General features: G+C 38.3%; 1 protein-coding gene across 1 annotated transcript in view; it reads right to left on the bottom strand.

The window, feature by feature from the left end:
- The window catches only part of LOC124289041, a 30514-nt gene extending 11411 nt beyond the window's left edge, over nt 1-19103 (bottom strand). Inside the window, 5 exon segments of the mRNA XM_046725634.1 lie at nt 1766-1861; nt 2327-2334; nt 2479-2631; nt 4294-4479; nt 18910-19103. Of these exon segments, the coding sequence (XP_046581590.1) occupies nt 1766-1861; nt 2327-2334; nt 2479-2631; nt 4294-4479; nt 18910-19012 (546 nt within the window). The 5' untranslated portion in view covers nt 19013-19103.
- Nucleotides 19104-24552: the final 5449 nt, after the last annotated feature.

Genomic DNA, 24552 nt, shown 5'->3' with positions numbered 1-24552 from the left:
CCATATACACTTCATAAATTGCCAAAAATAAAATACTTTTAGCATTTAAAAGGAATATTACTTTGACTGGTGATTTTTATTTTTTCGTTTTGTCCCCTCCTGCCCTTTAAGCTTTCTGAGGACAAAAATCCGTAAACCAGAAATAAAATTGGTCTGGCCTAGTGACTAATCCATAATCTCTCCAATGCTTTTCATTTTGTATTTATATAAATAATATTAATGATGAATAACACACACAAACCAGCCACTGCTCAAAATGTGTGTTTCAATTACTCTAAACATTGCAGGCAGTACATTGTGACGTTTGTTTAATGATTCCATATAGGTAGTCAGTGTATGGAGGTCATCTGGTTGCATTTCAATGATGTGTCGTGCAAGCTTCGCTTCACAACTTGTTGCCACTCTTGAAAATACTTTATAAGTCACTTTAGATATTTATATGAGTCACTTTTCTACGGAAACAAAGTTTAATAACAATAGCTGAGGAAAGGTCAAGGTGACCTGGATTTTTATGAGCTTGCCTCAGTAGGACTATTCTTTTCACACTGAGGCACACATTTCCACAGCGGAACGGAAACTTGAGAGAAGAAAATATTTTATTATTTCACGTTGGAATGAAAATTCAGGGTAGGCGGGAGATGGGAAACAAAGAAGAAACAGACTAACATTTGCAATAATGACATGGATTGGAATTTTTTGTATCAGTTTGGGAATTTTAGGCAGACTTGAGGCCAAATATCTGCAGCTGAGCAAGTCTTAGAGGTAAATCCACAATAATACAATATTTTCTTCTGATAGAGTATAGGTTATAAACGCTTTTCACAATATCCAAGCAATGTGACAGCTGGGGAGATATTGAACCTTGGTCTTCAGCATGATAAACATTTGTTATAACAGCTGGACTTCTGCACCACTCCTGTTCTTGTGAAGTATAATGTCTTGAATATCCAGTACAGATAAACTATTTTGTTGTTCAGAATTTGCTATCGTCTAATTGTTTAATGGTTGCTTGGGTTGTTTTTGTTTTGGTCATTATTGTTTAACACTGCACTCCACAACATACCAGCTAGTTGGTGGCAGTCTGTAAATATTCATATCTGGACCAGACAATCCAGTGATGCATATCATGACCATGACCCAATAGGATACAATGAGATGGGTTAATCTAGTCACCAAGCCTGACCAGAAGATCCTGTTAATTTCAACAAACATACGTTAATGAAGACCAATTCTGACATGGATCTGCATTTGCATTTGCAGCTCTAGTGAGTGAGTGAGTGAGTGTGTGAGTCAGTGAGTGAGTGAGTTTAGTTTTATGCCGCACTCAGCAATATTCCAGCTATATGGCGGCGATCAACAGCATGAGCATTGATCTACACAATTGGGATACGATGACATGTGCCAACCAAGCCAGCAAGCCTGACCACCCGATCCCATTAGCTGCCTCTTACGACAAGCATGGGTTACTGAAATATCAATTCTAACCGAATCTTCACGGGGCTCACCAAGAATGACTACAAGATCATGTTAATTTCCCCTTACAACAAACATACATTGCTGAAGACATGTCAATTCTGACATGGATCAGTGCAGTTCAAGTAGGTGCCCAGGACTGCTGCCAGCAGAGATGATAAATCATGTCAATGGCTTTGGATGGTTTTCATAATAAAACATTGTAATAAACATATCACATATATTCCTGTACTTTAAGAAAAGATGGCCAGCTATACTGTGGCAAGATGATGAAGAAATCCAAGCTACACACCTCATCACTGGTGTTGAGTTTGTTGATCAACTCCTCCTCCATTTCGGGTGGCTCGATATGGCACCAATCACTCTCAGTCTCCTTCTGCGCCGGGGGCTGTACACGTAATACACACATCATCAGTTAGTTAGGTCTACACTCATAAATGTCATCTACAACTCTTCTTATCTCATAGTCTTCCTTCATTGTTTCCTTGATTATTTGGTATTCCAATCATATAACTTTAAATACATAATTCAACATGAGCGGACTCTAGTGTCAAGATAATATGACCCTACCATTTTTTCATGATTTTTTTCAATATTTTTCCAGTTTTAAGTCAAGTGTCATTTATTTTTCTAAAGTAAATTAATACAAACATAATAAGTGTATATTACGTTTAAGTCTTTCATTATGCGATTTTACACTTTTTTTTAACCAAAAATGGGATGAAATGTGTGATGTCAGTCCTTTTGAATTCCTACACAAAGTTAAGGAAATTGAAAAGCCACATAAATAAGCACTCCAAAACTGCTTATAGCAATTCTTTTTCAGCAGGTATGTTATCTGTTATGTACTGACCATTTCACCTAGTATAAATATAGAAGGGGTAATTGGTCATCACATCAATATGCATGCACGCACCCACACACGCACGTATGCACACACACAAAATAAAAAAGGAATTCCTGGCATCCAGCTCTAAGAGTGTTTTTCATTTTACAAATACCAACCTCTGGTTTCTGGAGACATCCCATTTCTGGTGGGTTTGGGGGGTGGTGTTGCCCTGACATGTACCCCCGGAGTAGGGGGTAGGTGGCGTCGAGGACGGGGCACAGGTCCCTCCATGTACTGAATGACCTTATCACCAATCTCTATCTGCACACCTGAAAGAAGAACATCATACCTGTTACCAAGGTAACCATAGGTCATGACATAATGACTCTTGTAACACCTGCCATCCTAACATACAGTGGAAACCTGATAGGTAAAATTTCAAGGGACTCGCCAAAATTGTTTACTTAGCAGGTATTTTACTTATCCAAACTTATAAAAACCTGCAAATGACAACCATATGCATGTATATAGAATAGAATAGAATAGAATAGAATAGAAGAATAGAATAATACTTTAATGCCTTTTCAGGAATTTGTGTTACATCAGCAGAGCTACTGACACATTAGAGAGATATCAAACATATTTACATAAATTCTTTGATTTAGGTATCTTCACATTTGTTTAAGAGAGATATGGTACTTGGAATAAAGGATGTACAGGCTCTCTTAGTTTTCACAATTGGAACTTTGTAGCGGCGGCCTGAAGGGAGGAGGTTGTATTCCAAATTTAAGTAGTGAGTACGGTCAGATATGATTTTGACAGCTTGATTCACGATTTGCCGCTCATGTATGCATATGTAACAATGAACAACTTATCAGGGATGGCTCCAGTTGTCAGTGTATTGTCAACTGCTTGGCGCCAGCGAGCTGTAAGTAGGATGTTTGTTTGACTCGAGACTGACACAACTGCCCCTCATGTCGGATTATGTGGTGATCGCTAATTTAGTTATCCAGTCTCTTTTGTTAAGTAATTTACTTCCAGGGACCGTGAAACTAATAAACGGCTATCATAATCAAAACATAAGACCAAATCTAAGAGTTTTTTGCAGAATTTATGAACCTTCAGTAACCCATGCTTGTCGTAAGAGGCGACTAAGGGGATCGGGTGGTCAGGCTTGCTGACTTGGTTGACACATGTCATCGTATCCCAATTGCTCAGGTCGATGCTCATGCTGTTGATCACTGGATTGTCTGGTCCAGACTCGATTATTTACAGACCGCCGCCATATAGCTGGAATATTGCTGAGTGCGGTGTAAAACTAAACTCACTCACTCACTTGTTACGAGGGAGTGGTACAAAGAGAGGAACAGCCAGGTATGCGAGAAAGGATGGAGACGGCACAGCACAGGTAAATGACTCAATAAGTTTGCTGGCACTTGTGCCCGTGCCTCATACACTTGGCTATTCCTCTCTTTGCACTCCCTCGTAACAAAAAGTGAATTGTGTCAAAACTCACAGAGTTGGTCTGATGTTTTGATTATGATCTGCGTTTCATTGAGTACTATAAGTTAATTAGTTTTCTGAGTTAGATTGCAGTTCATCGGTCCGCTTTTGAGCCAAATGGACTATAGACTCCAAATTGCTGTATTAGTTTTCTTAATCCAAGTTCGCACCAGTTATGTTTGGAGGTTTGTCACCGCCATACCGATGCTCGTGGTTTTCACCAAAGTTTTAAACACGTGAGACATGAATTACTTCAGACTTCTCTTTGCTTGAATTTTTGTTTAGTCATTGCTTCAAAACATATAAAACGTTACTCATGACAAAATTACATCACGTCAGCTTTAACAGCATCCACTGTGTTTAGTGAACAACTGTCCTCGTGTAAATTTTGAGGAACAGTTTACTTTAACAAATTAACATGCCCAGTACGCCCAGCTACCCTGCTAGAATACAAAAAGGTCCATAACAATGTGAACACGCTCACTTACCACTAACAAGATTAGTCTCAGAAATCACTTCTTCATTGTTGATGGTGCAGACAAGGTCACGGTTCACTGGGGTCAAGGTGACACCTTCTGTTGGCCATATCGTCAACTTGAACAAAGGGACGCAAATCTCCTGGCACCTCTTGTTGTCAGTCTTGCAGGAAAATACCTGGTCCTCTGCAGTTAAACCTGAAAAAAAAAGCGTTTAATATGAATTTTAAAGAATGATAAATCTTGAATAGGTGTATTAACAAAATTCAAATATGATGTTGTAATTGAAGCCATTATTGAAATATAATCTGAAAATGTCGTTTTGAGACTTATTAAGACGTTTCAAATCACAAATTCCCCCTGAATCAGTTTATTGGTTTGTAAGCGTCAATGCATCATTGTATGCAAGACCAACGTCATTCTGAGCTTTCGTACCACAACATAAGAAAACTGAAGTACGGTTGAATGTTCTTTGTTTGCCGTTTAACTCCACACTCAGCAATATTCATAGTAAATGGCGGTGGTCTGTAAATAACAGAGTCTGGACCTGACAATCCAGTGACCAACAGCATGAGCATCGATCTACATTATTGGCATACGATGACATGTGTCAACCAAGTCAGCAAGTCTGACCACCCAAACCCGTTAGTAGCCTCTCATGACTAGCATGGGTTGCTAGACCCTATGTTTGTTAAACATGTTAAACAAACCGGGGCGGTTGGGTAGCCCAGTGGTTAAAGCGTTGGCTCGTCACGCTGAAGACCCGGGTTCGATTCCCCACATGGGCACAATGTGTTAAGCCCATTTCTGGTGTCCCCCGCCGTGATGTTGCTGGAATATTGCTAAAAGTGGCGTAAAACTAAACTCAGTCAGTCAGTCAGTTAAACAAACTTAGTTGGCACCACTGGTGGGATGATGTGTTCGTGTTTTAGTTTTACTGGACATACAGAAGTAATACCAGAAATGTTCTTAACACACAGTATGGTGAGCTTCAGAGTGAGTGAGTGAGTGAATTTAGTTTTACGACGCTTTTAGCAATATTCCAGCCATATCATGGCGGGGGGACACCAGAAATGGGCTTCATACATTGTACCCATGAGGGGAATTGAACCCTGGTCTTCGGTATGACGAGCGATCGCTTTAGCCACCAGGCTACCCTACCACCCGGTGAGCTTCAGAGATAATCTGTGTTTACATTTTTAAAACACCTACCAAGAAGACATATAGTATCAATTTTTGTAAATAAAGGCTGTGTGATTTACGTTGACAAATAATAAGTTAAATACCCTCGGAACTTGATGTTTTTCAATTAATAACAAGTAGAAAATGTGTCAGTCATCATGACTAGCCTTGTGTTCAATATATATCCTTGTTCATAACTTAACACCAACAAAGTTACTCAAAATCTTCCTTCCTTCCTACTGATCTCACGCAAGTCATTTCCTTCAGATAAGTACAGCACGGCCATGAAGACTAGACTGGAGCCAGTCGCTATGTCATTAAAGTTATGAATGAACAAATCTTAAATTCTCCAGTTTTGTCATACAATTACCCAACAGCACATAGACCGTCTTACAGATTAGAGCGTTTAACATTAAGCATGAAAGACAAGAGTAAGTATGGCTTTACTTCGGTTCATCACAATAAAAACTAATGAAGATCCAGGCAGAAACTGATCTTCAGCAACTTATGCTTGTCAAAATAGGTGACTAACGGGATCGGGTAGTCAGGCTCATGGATGCTCATGATGTTGATCACTAGATTGTCTGGTCCGGATTTGATTACTTACAGATCACTGTCATATAGCTGCAAGATTGCTGAATGCAGCATTAAACAACATACAAACAAAAACCAAAGACCTGGGTTCGATTCACTACATATGTACAATGTGTGAAGCCCATTTTGTAGTGTTGTTGATTGAATATTGCTCAAGGTGGTGTGAAACCAAACTCATTCATTCATTCTTTATTCAATCACTCACTCAACTGGTGTGTCAGGGTTCTGATTCTAATGAGTACAGTTCAGCTGTCACTACGTCAAGACATCCAATAATTCTGAACTATTAAACCCGAGGCTCAGGTTCAGACTTGACATGCCATGCACATGAAACCTGCCTCCCACACTTCCCAGTCCTAAATCTATACAAACATAAACATGTATTGATTCTACCTTCCTGGTCTTGTTGACACTGACATCTGTGGTAAAAGCATGTCACGTATATCACCATTACTGTCCCACACAACTGTATTAGCCACCTATCACTTTCCCTGTCATGAGCTAACAGCCAGCTGTCTGTTCCACAAAACGATTGTAGTGCTCTTAGGTATCATAACTCCCATGTTAAATTTATAGGTTTATTGCTTGCCGTAGACAGGCTTCTCTCTCACAGTGAACTGCCAAGCCCAAATTAATTGTCATAACTTCCACATTTTAAGTTGAACTTGCCCAGTCATAGTGATAAGATAGCAGTACTGAAATAGAGCTGACTTCCAAACATTAATATGAAAAAAAATGGTGAAAAGAAGCTAATTTGGTATATAATTACTGCAAGTAACCATATTTTCTAGGAATATTGAAATTTGGACACTATTCACAGTCACAGTCTACCCGTGAAGATTCGGGTTACAATTAGTCTTCAGCAATCAGGAATCTAGTACCTTTGTTGGGTTGAGACCCACCAGGGTTTTGAACCCACACCTCAGAGTCAACCCAATGGGACTCAACCCTACAAAAGTACTAGAATCTGTACTTCACTGAGAAAGTGTAATCCCAAACATAACATGTGTTTTTACATGGCAGCCTTGCTTAAAATCAACCTCTGAAGAGGAAATAATATTTTTAGACTGAAATTATTAAGATCATACAACTGTTTAACAGAAAAATACTTTTCTATGATTATAGAATAATAATAGGTTCACAGGCAATTCTTATTGACAATATTAACAAAATGTCACCTTACAAAACCCGTGGTTTCAGAGATGTCAACAATTTGGCACCCCAAGATGGAAGTCAGCATGTGAGAGACCCAAGGTCACATATGTAAATATTTTATTTCTGGAAACAAGGGCGTGACCTCCATTTCAAAGGGTAAAGGCCTTGACATCTGTACAATGTTTGCATACATGTTCGGCAGTAAGGAGGTGCTGGAGACATTTTCGACGACGTTTAGCCACTTTAATGGTATAAACATGCTGTGTTGCGGAGAAATCAGCTGCTAATACAATGACAAGGCTACTTGAACCAAGACGTCATGGAGAGCTCTGTGTGATGCTATCAAGGGTTTACAGTGTGGCATATTGATTGTATAATGAAGGTCAAGTCAACCCTTAACAAGCATTGTCACTAAGGTGACATAATCCCCCACCGCAAATTATCAAATCAAACCTAAAAAGTGATGATAGTTTAAGATGAAGTTAAATGTCAACAAAAACATGACCAGTCAACAACCTCTCTTGATATCTTGCTCTTTAGTGAGAGAGTGAGATTAGTTTTACGCCGCACTCAGCAATATTCCAGCTATATGGCGGCGGTCTGTAAATAATCGAGTCTGGACCCGACAATCCAGTGATCAACAGCATGAGCATCGATCTGCGCAATTGGGAACCGATGACATGTGTCAACCATGCCCCCCAATCCCGTTAGTCGCCTCTTACGACAAGCATGGGTTACTGAAGGGTCATTCTAACCCGGACCTTCACGGGTATGCTCTTTAGTTGTTCAAACACACAAATATTTTCAAGACTGACTCTGACCTTGACATGAATGTCATAGTGTATGAAATATGCAAAAATGGTACTAAAGAAACTGCTTATTGAAAAAACATTCAAGGGAATTCTTGAAAGTCTATGAAGAAAATCCAGTGAATTTAGGTTAACATGCTGAAATCTTCAAAGTGTCGCAGTGACCTTGAAAATTATGTGAAGGTCACCAAAATTAACTGGGCCCTGCGCCTTCATAAGATGAAGCTTGGTGTCAACTATGAAAAAAAAAATCCAGGGAATGTTTTTGAGATATCTTGCTGACTATCTTAACATGCAATTTAACATGCTGAAATGTTTAAAGTGTCTTTGTGACCTTGAAAATTAAATGAAGGTCACCAAGATCAACTGGGTTTTGCACTTTCCCTAGATGAAGCTTGGTGTCAAATATGAAGACAGTCAAGTGAATGGTTCTTGAGATATCTTGTGACCTTGAAATTAAGGTCAAGGTCACCAAGCCTGACTGGGACCTTTCTTATACTGTGATGAATCTAGGTACCAAATATGAAAAGAATCTAGTCAACGGTTCTTAAGATATTCCAATTATTTCCAAGAAAATAGTGTAGCTTCATACTGTGATATACAGTTAAATATCTCACTTGACAACCATTCTCCAAGAACAAAGACAGGGTTGACTGGAGGATAATAGCTTTTCTATTATTTCAGTGCAACTAGGTGCAAAATCAGCCATCCATTTTTTTAAATAACTTTATGATTAAAGTTTCTATTTCTATTGGAAAACAAATTTCTTTAAAATATTTATTTTTTACAATATGTCATGTATAAATGAAAGGAACACCAGCTTCAATAGACAAGTTTACAGTGATGCATTTTCCAGCCAAAACCAGTGTTGTAGCTACAAGATAACACAACAAGCAAGTGGTTATTCTCTAAAACCATCACAAAATAAATGAAATAATCTTTTAAACTTATTAATGTGTGTTTCTTTCAAAGGTTTGTACTTTCATGATGTCTGTAGACTAATGCTTAGTCTCTGAACATACTTTTGATGGAAACAAATAATTCCTTTTACACTGAAAAGGACCCCAGCAAGATGGGGGATTCACAACCTGAGGGGGATATCTAGACTTGCTTCATTTAGGGCTTTATCAGTGCAGAAAGGGCTGGGTGGAAGTTCAAATAATGTGGTTCAGGGACTGAGACAGACTATTATGTCTAGTCAACTTCCAGGCTGGCCAGGGTTGTTGGTGTTGGTTGTGTATCATGGATATTTTTACATTTGTTTTAGCAGTAGTTTTTGGTGATAACTTGGTTTGACCGAATGATCAGACTGTTATAACCTCACATTGTGTTATGCCTAAAATGTGGCAGGTTTATCTTTGAGATATCTCTGTTTTCAATTAATTTTCCATGCCTTCCTGTGTTTTTTCTGTGTTTGACAAGCAATGAGAGTTTATGAACACTGTAACAAGTTTGTTCACATTGTTTTTTTCCATCCGAAAAGGATGGAGAAAAGGAGGGGTGCACACTTCATTTTCATCTGAGTTTCAATGGACATTTAACAAACTTTCAGCACAAAAGGGGGTCGTCACACCCTGCACCCCCCACCCCTCTGGATCCGCCTATGCTTTGTAATTAAAGGATTTCCTTTTGGGTTATCTGATAATACACAGAGATGCCGCTTGAGCATGCATAACAATATTACGACATGACACTGAATATAAGTGATAATATCTACATTCATAGACAGGACCAAACATGGTGTGGATACGAGAGTTTATGACATACCGGGCATGAATGAGTCATACCTAATCAGGTTTTTCTTTGCGTACAAATATAATTCAGATTGGTATGGCCATGCGGGGGTGCCACTGAGCACTATCTATACATTAGTCAGATAAGCTAGTCAGATAACAACATTTTCTTCAAACGACTGATCAGTTTTCTATTTTCTCTAACATGTCTAGAGGCAAGATACCTTTATGGATGATAATGCCTTAATGCTATTATGATACAACATTTTGGTTTAGATCCTTTTACTGTTGTAAACCAAGACCATTTCGAAAATACTAATCAAAGTCTTATTTTCTTCCAACAAAGGTTTTTGACAAATCCCTTGATGAAGAGAAATACTCCCAACTGGAAGAGTATATTTGGAAAGGCATTACCTTTTGACTATCATTTCTACAAAATGAAAAACATTTTCAATTTCACCTAACACCCAAAATCGTTTAAAACTTTTCTTTGTTTCCTTCACCCAATGTGTTTTAAAAAAAAGACCAGGGCCTAGATTTTCGAGCATCTCTTAGCACTAAGATGGACGTAAGTGCCATTCATTAACTTTAACATACGACGATCTTAGCGTTTTAAGAGCTTCAAAAATCTAGAACCAGGTCTGCAATAGATAAGATTGCCAGTTTGTCTCAAATACGACTGGTCATTGGAATACAAGCAGATAATTCAAGCTGAGTGTATAATGTTCCCTTTAGATAAAATCAAATTGACAAAGAAAATCACAGTCAGTAGCCCTATCTCTCCTTACTTAATGAAGCACAACAAATAATTTTAAGTATTCGTATTATTCATTTACATATCAAGTTGATAACATCTACTGTGGTGCTCTGGTGAATTTGTTGTAAAAAAACCCATCTAAACCAGAAACTTCCCACCTCAATTGTTTATATATTTGGATGAAACTTTAACGATTACTTTATTGTGGCCTTACCTTTACATGCATTTTTCAGATTTGTTTTCCCATCCCCTCAATTGTGAGGAACATGTTTAACAAACATAGGGTCTAGCAACCCATGCTCGTCATAAAAGGCAACTACCGGGATCGGATGGTCAGACTCGCTGACTTGGTTGACACACGTCATCGTATCCCAATTGTGTAGATCAATGCTCATGCTGTTGATCACTAGACTGTCTGGTTCAGACTCAAATATTTACAGACCGCCACTATATAGGAGGACTATTGTCGAGAGTGGTATTAAACAACAAACCAACTGTTACCATGGTAACCGCAATTGTCAGAGTGTAACATATTTTTTGCAATGTGTGTATCTATCATGTTTAAATCAGTCAACCAGTGTTTTTAGTTGATGCCTGAATGGCAACTGAATACATGAATATCCAACTCCCTCTCTGCATAAAGCAATGCTGTCATGCATGCTAAATGGGTTCTTGGGTTCCTTTAACTCACAATGCTTAAGCAAACACATGTGTGTATCCTAAATGTCAGGTGCATGTGTCTGCATGTATTTACACGGACAGTCGGTACTACAAGAATCTTAATGAGGAGACGTTTAAAAGCCAGCCCGGCTTCTGGCTGCTAGTACTGTTGCTATGACTGCTGCTGTTCTAGTGCACAGTATGTACTGTTAACTCGGAGGTAATATTGAGTGAGCGAGTTTAGTTTCATGCCGCTTTTCACAATATTCCAGCAATATCATGGCGGGGGACATCAGAAATGGGCTTCACACATTGTACCCAAGTGAGGACTCAGCCTGGGTATTCGGCATGACGAGTGAACGCTTTAACCACTGGGCTACCCCACCGCCCCTCTGAAGTAATAAATATTGGGGAAAGCACTGTCTTGTGTCTAATGAACAGTAAAAATCCACATTGGTCCTCTTCAGGTGGAGTTTCAGCAGAGTGAACAGGAGTCTGAGAACTTGGTAAAAAAGTCAATGAAAACGTAAATGCGTAAAACGTTAACTCTGCTATAACAAGTGACAAAAGATGGTTATTTACAAAAGTATTTCTACTGCCTGCGACTCTGCAGTTGTAAAGGCAGCAGTCAGTATTATTGCATGTGATATTAATTTTGACAATATATTTATTTTCATTGCTATCCCACTGTTTAAAATTACTGTATTCGTTGCACTCAAGGTCCCTGGAAATTGACAGTGACGATGCGGGGAACTTAATTTAAACCTGGGGGGCACTTATCAAATCATACACAAAAAGTTAAAATTGATTTCAGAGATCGTTTAGTTGGTGAAAATAAACTTAAGACTTTCATACAAAAGTTCAGCCTTTGTACATGTTGTAAGGGCCTCTTATAAAGTTAATTCACAGTTTGGTCCACAAGATGGTCAGGGAGCGCTTATTGTAGCAGAGCACTTACTAAGTGAGTATGGTACATCGATACAGGACCGCCTCCGTGGTATAGTGGTTAGAGGGTCCGCCCGAGAGCGGAAGGTTGGGGTTTGATCCCCAACTGCGTCATACCAAAAGACGTTAAAATATGGTACTTGTTGGTCTCTGCCTGGCGCTCGGCATTAATGGGTACAACAAGGACTGGTCGGCTCGGAGTCAGTATAATGTGTCTGAGTGGGGTATTCATGCTTCACTGTGGCATGGTATCTCAGTGGGCTAGCACTATAAAACCAGCTTCAGTCTGGGCTAGTACAAGCAGCCGCACATACACATACACACGCATGTACGTCGTCATATGAGTAAAATATTCTCAAGCACGACGTAAAAACCCAATTTCACCTCACCTCACCTCACCTCACATCGATACAGTTCTGTTTGTAAACATACATCTATTGAGAATAGAATACAGTGAATACAGGTAAAGAGTGAGTGAGTGAGTATGGTTTTACGTAGCTTTTAGCAATATTCCAGCAATATCACATCAGGGAACACCAGAAATGGGCTTCACACATTGTATGCATGTAGGGAATCGAACCCGTGTCTTCAGCGTGACGAGCCAACGCTTTAACCACTAGGCTACCCCACCGCTCCTACAGGTTAAGAAGCTAGATTATGAGATTTCATCCATGCCATCTTACAAGCTAACAACCTACCTCACATCATGTTAACATTCTCAAATAAGTACAGACATAGACAGTCACCATGGATAATTCCTTTTTTCTTCGTAACTTACCATATATCTATAATTGCACATTCACGCCTCATGTGAATCACATCTGGTGTTTGTCATTGTACAAAGGGGCCTTGAAACTTTGTTAAAATATTCACAAAATTTATGATAAATGTAAAACGCCCACAGCACACATGTAATCAGATTTTCAATGAAAATTAAAAAATATTTCTGTGGCCTTCAAACCATTCTGCATGATTACCTACAGCAGGATGTGACAACTCAGCAATGGTACTAAGTGAGGTGTATCGACAATTTATTAGCTGGATCATGGTGACCGATGTCTGGGTTTGTGTGCCCCAGACTGTGGTACTGGTAGATTGGTTGAGTACCAAACAAAAGGACATAAAGAGAGAAAGATAAGACAACTCACACGTCCATCTGATCCTCAAATGATATCTGTTTACATAACATCAAGTTCCAGCTAAGCTGTTTTTAGTCACTTTATATTACCATGATTATGATGACCTGTTAACATCCATGTTGGAATTTGTCTTCAGTAACCCATGCTGGTTGTAAGAGGCGACTAAGGGGATCGGGTGGTCAGGCTCACTGTCTTCGTTGACACATGTCATCATATCCCAATTACGCAGATCGATGCTCATGCTGTTGATCACTGGATTGTCTGGTCCAGATTCGATTATTTACAGACCGCCGCCATATAGCTAGAATATTGCTGATTGCGGTGTAAAACTAAACTCACTCACTCATTATAATATTATCACCCAGGTCACTATGATAGTGATTTATTCCCGGTTACCTGGGGAGTATACAAACCAACTAAGTTAGCAGTCACATTACCCTCTCTTACTACCAGGTACCCAGGAACTGCTGGGTGAATAGGAGAACAGGGGATTATTTCTCAAAAAGTCAATGGAGACACTTTAGTGAGTGAGTGAGTGAGTTGGGTTTTACTCCGCTTTTGGGAGTATTCCAGCAATATCATGGCGGGGGACACACATTGTACCCATGTGGGGAATTGAACCCAGGTCTTTGGCGTGATGAGCGAACGCTTTAACAACAAGGCTACCCCATCGCCCCTGGAGACACTTTAAGTGAGTAGGACTGATGACCTAACAACCTCTCAGGAGTCAGAATGCTATACACGGACACACATTCAACTACCAGTACTCTTTCTGTGTACAGACCATGTGTGACCATAATGACATTTTCACTGTATGTACCAGGGTTTGAGATTTCTTGTGTCAACTACAGAGTACATACATAATCGTACAGTTAAACTGCATTAAGGGCCTAAAGGGCACTTCTAAAATAGAATTTGAAAATGAAAATTCTTATGATATGAAGCCAGTTATATAATTGTCTTTGACAAAAGCACCCTGGAAACAATGAAAACTGAACATACATAATTCACAGTATAAAGCATAAATTATATATGGTTGGGAGGCTGTTTAAGTCACACTCGTCAATATTCCAGCTATATGGCAGAAATATTTAGGGGAATTCATACAGTGTGTCGAATGGGAATAACCTCTACATTACTACTAATTCTTATTTAGCAGATGTCAAAATGACCATCAGCAAGTAAGAAGGTGGATGTGAAATATTGCTCATGCGGACACACACCCTAAAGGACACAACTAAACATCTTTGTGGACAGCAAACTTGAGATTAGGCTAAAGATTAAGGATGACCAGACCTCAACTGAATGACTCACAGTTCATTAAAATATATTTGAAAAATTCTCATGTCAGTGTGACCATTAAAAATAATTTAACAAAGAAAATATTTGTAACAAATTGAGGTCTTGGTATGTCTCCCTACAAATATTTGACTCATGATTTGAAATTTAGTATTTAGTTTCTGATACCTTCATAGAACAAACTTTCTGGGAAAAGAAACTGTCACATAAGTATGCTAATGAACTTTAAAACTCGCCAGAAACTTTCAAGGCTTGTAAGTTCACCTGGCCAGCAATATTTTGAGTGAGTGAGTGAGTGAGTTTAGTTTTATACCACTTGTAGCAATAATCCAGCTATATCAAAGAAATAGTCTTCACAAACTGTACTAATATAGGTAATCGAACCAGGGATTAGACATGACGAGAGGACACTTTAATCACTAGGCTGCCCCAGGAATATTTTGAGACTATTTAACACACAGTGAATAGATTGAAGAATTGCATTTATGTTCCTGGATACTGTGGACTATGTCCCCGTACATCACACCCACCTTAACAGTGTGGCATCCAGGAACTGAGGAATGTGCCACACCCACTGTAGCAATGTGTGGACTATAACCTATGTATTGAACATTGAGGATTAAACTATTTATCTCCTGTACCATCCCACTTACACGGTACTTGAAATATCATCATCATCATCATCATCATCTATACTGTTTTAACCCATGAAGGTCCGGGTTAGAATATTGATCTTCAGTAATCCATGCTTGTCGTAAGAGGCGACTAACAGGATCGGGTGGTCAGGCTCGCTGACTTGGTTGACCTCATGTCACCGGTTCACTCACTCACTCATCGTCATCATCTAAACTGTTTTAATATCAAATGATAAGATGGATCCCCACTCACTCACTCATTCATCAGAAGAAAATTGTCATTACCCATCATCATCATCAGCAGCAGCAGCAGCATCTAACCTAATCTAATTTGTTATAATATTTATAAGATAAGATGTAATAACAACAAGTGTTTGCCACTGATGTGGCAATGTCCCCCGCCGCTAAAGAATGGAATATCTATATTTACTACTTTTTATTTTTGGGTCACATACAAGATGCCTGAAATGACTGGTGTCTGCATAATCACCCAATGAAGGCTGTCAACATACTTGAAAACATTGGGTGCAATGTTTTATGAGATATCGCCTTTAAAAAGCGGTCAAAGTATCGTGGTGACCTTGAAGATAAGGTCAAGGTCACCCAAATAAACTGGTGTCTGTGTAATACCCCAATGTAAACTGTCACCAAATTTGATGACACTGGGTACAACAGTCCATGACATATTGCGTTAACAAGAGTTAAAAGTGTGAAAAGTGTCGTGGTGACCTTGAAAATAAGGTCAAGGTAACCCAAAATCAACTGGTGTCTGCATAACCCCCCAATGTAGGCTGTCACAAAATTTGAAGACATTGGGTACAACAGTCGATGAGATGCTGTGTTAAGAAGAGTTTATAAAGTGTTCAAAGTGTCGTGGTGACCTTGAAAATAAGGTCAAGGTCACCTAAATACAGTGGTGTCTGCATAATCTCCCAATGTAGGCTGTCACCAAATTTGAAGACACTGGGTACAACAGTGCATGAGATATCACGTTAACAACAGTTTGAAAAGTGGTCAGAGTCGTGGTGACCTTGAAAATAAGGTCAAGGTCACCCAAATCGTCACCAAATTTGAAGACATTAGGCGCAACAGTTCATGAGATATCGCGTTAACAAGAATCGGGACGTACGTACGCTGCTGAATACATAGTCCCCCATTCCGCGTTGCGGCGCGGGACAATGAATCATATGAAAACATCTTGCCATTAATATTTTCAGTTAACTATACATATTTATATTGGTCTTTTAGATTGACATAGAGATTTCCCTAGTAGGGAACAATATAAGGATAAACAGGCTTGTAAAGTGAGTCACCATTCGTGTACCATGTGACAGTGATATAGAAGTCTCATATGGTTTAAATTATCTAAACCAGAGCACCAGAGGTACAGAAGCTCACCTTTACTTGACAGCTAAAACTGGAGTTGAAGTATTTAGATAAATCATAAATGATGATACGGATTTACAGTTCATGACAACCCTTTCATAACAGCACTTAAATGTAAGACTTCCAATGGAAATGTAATGAAATATGTGGTATCGGAGAGATTAGGTAATGTGATCATTCTTGCAAACTAAATGTGCCCTAAACATACTTTTCAGTACTTGCAAACCATACAATTTTTCATGTCAAATATAAAAAGCTAACTGACAAACTGTCAATAGCTGCTTTTATTACATATAATGAAGTCTATCATATTTGCCCTAAGAAGCATATCGGTTCTTGACAATTACTTAGCTGCCTTCTGTAAATGTGTCATATACACAATAAAATATGGACTGTCCTGTAGATTTTCGGCTATATTTGGGGGCCTTAAATCCACTTTCATACAAGTTCTTCCAGTAGTTGGTCATGGGGCAATTATTGGTGAAAGACATTTAATTATTATGCTGTTTTCAGCAATATTCCAGCAATATTACAGTAGGGTAGACCAGAAATGGGCTTCACACATTATATCCATGTGGGGATTTGAACCTGGGTCTTCTGTTGATAAGCAAACACTTTAACCACTAGGCTACTCCACCACTGAACTTAACATAGTGAATATGGTAAACATATCTGATTTGTTTTACATTAAAATCTGTTTTGTACACATGCAGGTTATTTCATGACAAAATACTCCATGTAACCAAAGTGCTCAGTATGTAATCTACTTACATAATGCACATTTCTAATAGAAACTGACAGTAGCTTTTAAGATGACAGAAACATGGTGGTAGTCATACAGCAAAATGTGGTTTGGATACAACCATCAGTTTCCTTATATTCTGAACCGTCACAAAATGTTCAATGATGTGCTTCCATGACTGTGTACAGTGACCCACAAATAATAAAATAATCATAGTGACTATGGTTTTCACATCTTTTAACAATATTCCAGCAATATTATGGTGCATGACAGCCAGCAAAGATTCCCACATGGGGTATGGAACCTGGGCATTTGGCATGACAAGTAAATGCATTAAACACTGGGCTTCCCCACTGACCCAACTCTTGTGATTTTGCCAAGTTTTGACTCATCATCATCATCATCATCATCATCATCATCATCAAACGTCTCTAGATACTGTTGTAGCAATTCATCAATAGTCATCATCATCATCATCATCATCACCTTCATCACTTTAAGACAAAAAGTAACGTCAGATTCAGGTGCAATTTGGTGATGCAGGAAGGGATGAAAATCTTTCAATTAAACATCATGGCCTTGAACAACTTAATAACCCTCAATATATATAAATAAAGATACTGACCCAGTTCGCATGTAACTACTGTCATTGTCATGATGATTCAAGCATGTAAAATATAACAATAAAAATACAATAATATCTAAACTTTGCATATGCAAAAGTGGCACGTTAATGTCATTGGTTTTGCCAAAGTCAGTTTTTCAAAGGTATGAGTACAAACTATCATTTCTCATAATGATCCAATTTCAAAATGAAAATGACCCATTTAACATGTCAAAACTATAATATGATTTCCACTTCCTCCTTCATCTCCATTGGGAGATGTTCACATGGGTGAAGCCATACAGGATAATGGAGAAGTAGACGAGAATATCTGTCAGTGTTATTCTACCAGGACAAAGAATTGAGAATAATGTTATCATAAACAGATAACTTTCAGACTGACTTTGACTTTCTTAGGCAAGGTGAAACCATCCAATGTTTTAATAAAATTGTGAATTTTTATTATTTAACCAAATATTGACATTTAAATTATTGTACCTTTCAGCTAATTAACTAACAAGAAATGCCTTGTAATAGTTGTATGCAACACATAATGCTGATTTACTGAAACAGACAATGTCTTAATTATGATCGTCTGACTCATCTTAATCATGTTAATTCTGGCCAAAAGTTAATTATATATAAAATAATTCGTGACTTCGTAAAACTTAAGTTAATTATGACAAAATTCTAAGTTATAACAGTTAGTATGACTATAAAACCTTCCCACGAAATAACACACCTGTCTAGCATCCATATTGCCGTTATCAGGTAAGTGAGCATCTCCTAATGATAGGTGAAATCAGCACAGGTAAGCATATACTTATATTATAAATCGATATCACGTGTCACACTAATCAAACACAGCATATGTGTCATTAGTATTATTTACGAGTTTGGCATTCATCAAGCTGTCACCAATCTGTGTCGTGATATTGTCATTTCCGCGTAACGCGATGATATTGTAAACAAGAAATATCGAACCTACCCACGGCGAAATCTCCCGTTCCACTGACAGTCACTACTTCCTCTTGATCGAGCAGATCCGAGTTGCTCTTCAAAGAAATCGTTTTACCACCCGATTTTTCCATTTGACAAACACAAACCCCAAATACGGTGACTAACCATCATATCCAACAATGACACGAAAGCGAAACAGGTCACATGTCTGCTTGTTTGGCCTCTCGGCAGGTGCTTCTGATTAAGTAGGATGGAGTTACCCGCCCTTCCTTGAAAGCAAATCGGTTTTTAACTTGTTAAACAATAAAATTACACGTTATTCGTAACATGAAGTTTGAGGTCGTAATGTAAAAGATCGTGTGTATTTAATAATTACATGTGAATTATACTGATCTATTCCTCAGATAAAAGTTTGAAACTTTATAATTTCATAAGTACCATGCCATATCAATGTTATATTGGTAAAAGAAAACAGTGAATGCAAGCTGCTGTTAAGACAAATCATTCTTGTTGACACATCATTGATTCTAACTTTAATGAAGTGTTCTTGTGATTATTTACAGTTGAGACTAATAAATTTGTTGTTTTTATATACAGTTTCTGCCATGTCAAACTTTCACCATTAAGTCTCAAAACATCCATTTCTTGCACAAAATGTCAGTGGAAAATATCAATCCAAATTTTAGAGCATATTCGAGCTATGTAATCATTTCATTGTCCAAATAATTTTATCATGTAAAATTAAAATTGTTAAAATTGTTGCTTTTACAATGTAGACCTACAACTATCATGTACCGGGTAACACAATCAGGGTAACACAAACCGGGTAACAATCAGGGCAAATGTAGAATACATCTGTTTCTGACAAATGGCTGAGTGATGCAACAATTCACGGCAAATTCCTTTCATCTAAGACTACATACACCTGGTTTTTGCTTGATATGGGACCCATGAAGACCTGGGTCAGAATTGGTCTTCACAACCCATGCTTATCGAAAGAGGCGATTAACGGGATCAGGTGGTCAAGCTCGCTAATTTTGTTGACATGTCATCGTATCCCAATTGCCCACATTCAATATCCCCCGCAATGGCAAAATATTCTTCATGAATATGTCTACGAGTTATGATTATGTCAAATGTTTTGGTGTGTATATAGCAAAGTGGAAGGAGAGTACTGAAAGGTTTCAGTTCTAGAAAGTTCAGCTCTAGAAGCCAAAATTGTTGCCATGGAAACACACCAATTTTTATCCAGAAATCTAAAAGTCCAACTATGTTGCCATGGAATGGTTTTAGAGTTCTGCTCGGGAAAAATATTTCAGTCCAACTTTATTCAGAAATCCAAAACTACCAAAAGGCACCAGTAGACCACCAGATCTATCTATGTGCCAAGTTTGGTGAAGAAATATTGGACGGTTTAAAAGTTATGCTCCGGAAAAAACAAATGTGCACGGACGGACGGAGTCCATTTTAATACCCCCCACAACCATACAGCTGGAATATTGCTGAGTGCAGCATTAAACAACCACCCAAGTTGACATGGGAGTGAAGGTGACTGGGCCACCTGTTGTCCCTCAGCTGTGATGATAATACACACATCTGGTGGTGCATAATTACCTATATTAATGCCTCCAGGGTATGTTGGCACACAGAGTCACTAATCTCAGCTTTCTTCATGAACATCTGGTTGTTCAAGAACAGGGACCGCCTCCGTGGTGTAGTGGTTAGAGCATCCACCCGGAGCGCGGAAGGTCGCGGGTTCAATCCCCGACTGCGTCATACCAAAAGACGTTAAAATATGGTACTTGTTGGTCCCTGCCTGGCGCTCGGCATTAATGGGTACATCAAGGACTGGTCGGCTCGGAGTCAGTATAATGTGTCTGGGGTATTCATGCTTCACTGCGGCATGGTATCTGTGAGCTAGCACTATAAAACCAGCTTAAGTCTGGGCAAGTACAAGCAGCCGCGCATACACATACACATGGATGCACGTCATCATATGAGCGAAATATTCTCAAGCACGTTAAACCCAATTTCACCTCACCTCACCTCAAGAACAGGCTGAGTGAATGCATGTTTGTTTGTTGTTTAATGTCCATTAGTCACTTCTTGTGACGAGTGAGTGAGTGAGAAAATGCATTCAGCAAACAGCCACACTTCTGACCACAAGGTCACTTCTGCAGAGTAGACCCAACAATTGTTCAAAAGAAAGAAAACACACTTTTATTCCACAATCTTTATTAAAATAGTAAATTCAACATTTTAGGAAACTTCCAAAATAGTCTTACAAATGAAATGCATATATAGGAGATAAGACGATATATATTTTGTTCTTCAAACCTTGATAGTCAACAAAGCTGTGTATTTCATTCAAGACCCTGCCACAGTACAAACACCATAAACAACATCGAATTTGTAACTGTAAACTAACTTTGAAGCACTTATGTACAGACAATAATAGTCAACAAACAAAACTTGTGTGGTTTGTCGCCTGTCCCCAGGCAGCAAGAAAGAAGATAGAAGTGCATATTTCTCTAAGCCATTGCAACATAGCTTCAAGGTATAAAATGTATCAACCCCTTGAACTGTTGACCAGATTCTTGCACTGTGATATATATTGCCATGGAATCAGGGAAGCAGTTTGACACTTCACAGGTTACAAAAGTCTAAGAGTTAAGCGAATAGTTTTATACCGTTTCAACAATATCCCTGCAAGGGACACAAGAAATGAGCCCCAAGCATTGTACCTCACATACTACCTGTGAGCGGAACCTCGGCCTTCAAGTCTGACAAGTGAAGCCTGTTTTAACAATATCTCCGCCAGGTGTAAAGAAGGCAACGGGCTACAATTTTTAGACGCTCTGTATCAAGTAAGGTAAACTTCTGGAAATGGCAGAGCGAAACTATAGTTTTGTGTATATGTTACAGTCAGATTGTGAAATCAGTCATTTTGTGAAATGAATAAAAATTTCAGTCATTTCGTGAAATGACTAAGAGGATCAGCCATTTTGCTATTGGCTATATAAAGAGGTTTGGAAGTTTCCATCAAATTTGATGTAAATGTGTTTGATAACGATTGCCAATGTTTGTGATGCATGAAACAAATTGCGAAAACGCATTAAGTCACACAGAGAGAATGCCAAGGTTAACCCAGGAAGAAAGAGAACGAGCAGTAGGGATAGTTGAATGGCTGACCCTCTTAGTCATTTCACGAAATGACTGATATCACAATCTGTCTGTAACATATATCTACAATATTCAAGCGGAGATTATGTTCAAAGAAACAAATATCTGAACTAAACTCAAATGATCTGACGACATATGCTATTTTTGCTATTAAGTTCCTTATGTAAATATATAGTGAGACATATCTGACTGCATTACAAACACTTGCACAACATGTATTAAACCAGCTTGTGTGTTTATCAGTGTCCATAACAGCTGACAGTCCATGATCTTGTAACCAGGAACAATTCATAAATCATAAATCCATAAATGGAGCTCATGAATGATCTAGTTTTCTCAGCAAACTTGCTGACTCAATATGTATTCACGGATTACCAGATGCCACACTCACATCTTCAATTTCATCTGGTCCGGGTACTCTTATTAACCTGAAATTATCCTTGTCAAGGATATGTACTATACTACTCAACACTGGTTAAGGACCACCACAACCCTGTCTAAAGATGATTCTTTTGGTCCTTAGCAAATCATGAGTAGTATATATTGGATATCTTTCTGCTATCCATGGTCATAGGTACTCACATTATAGGTTCTTTGTTCAAGCAATCAGAATTAGGATAAACCCTCTGTATCCTTCTAGGGTTTATATTGATGAAAAAGTCTTGTTTGTTTTTTTAAAGATAGAAAGTGTGAATATAATACACCTTCATCTATCCTTGAAAAACAAATAAAAGAAAAGTGAAAAATGTTTTAACGGAACTTGATACGTATGGTTTTGATCAGTGCATTGGGGATCACAGGTCATCATTTAGACCACACAAACAACAGGAATAACAAATATACAGATAAAATGATTTTCCAAATTAATCATTACTACATTCAAATGTAAAAACTGTCCAACACACTGGGGATCTGTTGCCGCATTCAACATTTATAAAGCAGAGGATGAATGCCAAGTCTATCAGATCGACACCATACCAATTATGGCACTCTCACAATTGTGTGACCTGAAAACTGTAAAAACATCTAAAAATATTTATCCCCATGGTTCACTTCATTAAAAGACTATGTAAAAGATTATTTTGTATCACTATTACAAAGCAAAAAAAAAAGGAAAGAAAAACAAATTACCATTCATTAAATCATCTATTTTTGGGGGGGTCAACTTTTCAAATTCATTTAAAAAATTTACAGGTCATGTAAAATAACTTTGTCCACATCCAAATCAAGAATGTCATTACACGAAAGAACAGGTATTTATTTACAATATTTATTAAAGGGTGATAACTGAGTGTTCCTGGATGTGAGGGAAGCTGAAGGAGGCAATCTCATTAAAATCCTTTTTTTCCATTTTCTTAAATACTGTGTCATCATCTGAGGACACCTCAAAGAAAGCTTGTCTGAACACCTTGCCTACACATACCAAGATTTAGAAGCCTCAATGTTGATTGGACGACGAGAAAGTGCATAGGAAGCATATGGAGGAGTGGAGTCCCACTACTAGAGGGAAGAAAACCTGCATCTTACAAATTTGTGAAATGGTGAGTGAGTGAGTTAGGTTTGCATCTGCTTTTATCACAGTGGGGGCACACCAGAAACCACATAGTATCCATGTGGGGAATGGAACCGTTTCCCCGCTGAAACACCTTGAACCAAGGGAGATAACTCTACACATTCATTGAGAAGCAGTGCCTTTCAAATGTTTTCCACCTCAATCTGAGAATAACAGTAAGGCTAAACATACTGATCATTCTATGTGACACATAATAACGTAAATATATAAACGAAGGTTGTTATATTTTAATACTATGTGCTTGGCCTACAAATTAAATACACAGTACACTGTACTTGCATAAAACAAATTCGAAATAAGAGTTGACATTTCAGTCTTTGTTCAAGACTGACTGACTGACTGAGTTTGGTTTTACGCCGCTTTTAGCAATATTCCAGCAACATCACGGCGGGGGACACCAGAAATGGGCTTCACACAGTGTGCCCATGTGGGGAATCGAACCCGGGTCTTCGGCGTGACGAGCCAACGCCTTAACCATTAGGCTACCCCACCGCCCCCTTTGTTCAAGACACTCTGAAGATTCAAATTGTGCTACTGACATACTTTGCACATATGGCCTTTAGTCACTGGTATAGAAGTTTGTAAATCCATTTGATACAATTAGAAACGTAGCACATGTTGACAGAAAAACATTTTTGGTTTTATTATGATAATTAGTTTCTTTAAACAAGAAATACCACGGAGTACTTTACTGAAGTAACAAGTTATTACTAATTTCTCCAGCCAATTTAAAAATGACTGTAACCTCTGGTTCAAATAATCATCATCATCATAAACTTCCAGACATGCTTCCCTTTCATTTAATAGACAGCATATCTCCAAAGTCCAAAAGTAAAAGCAACAACAATATTTGACATTGAAAAAATAAAACATCAAAGTTTGAAATATGACACTTCAATATGAAACCACACTTTG

Source organism: Haliotis rubra, unplaced genomic scaffold, assembly GCF_003918875.1.
Source record: "Haliotis rubra isolate DU_JTF1 unplaced genomic scaffold, ASM391887v1 Scf430, whole genome shotgun sequence".
NCBI classification, from domain to species: domain Eukaryota; kingdom Metazoa; phylum Mollusca; class Gastropoda; order Lepetellida; family Haliotidae; genus Haliotis; species Haliotis rubra.
Note: the sequence above shows the minus strand (reverse complement) of the source record. Positions and strands in the feature narration are given on the sequence as shown.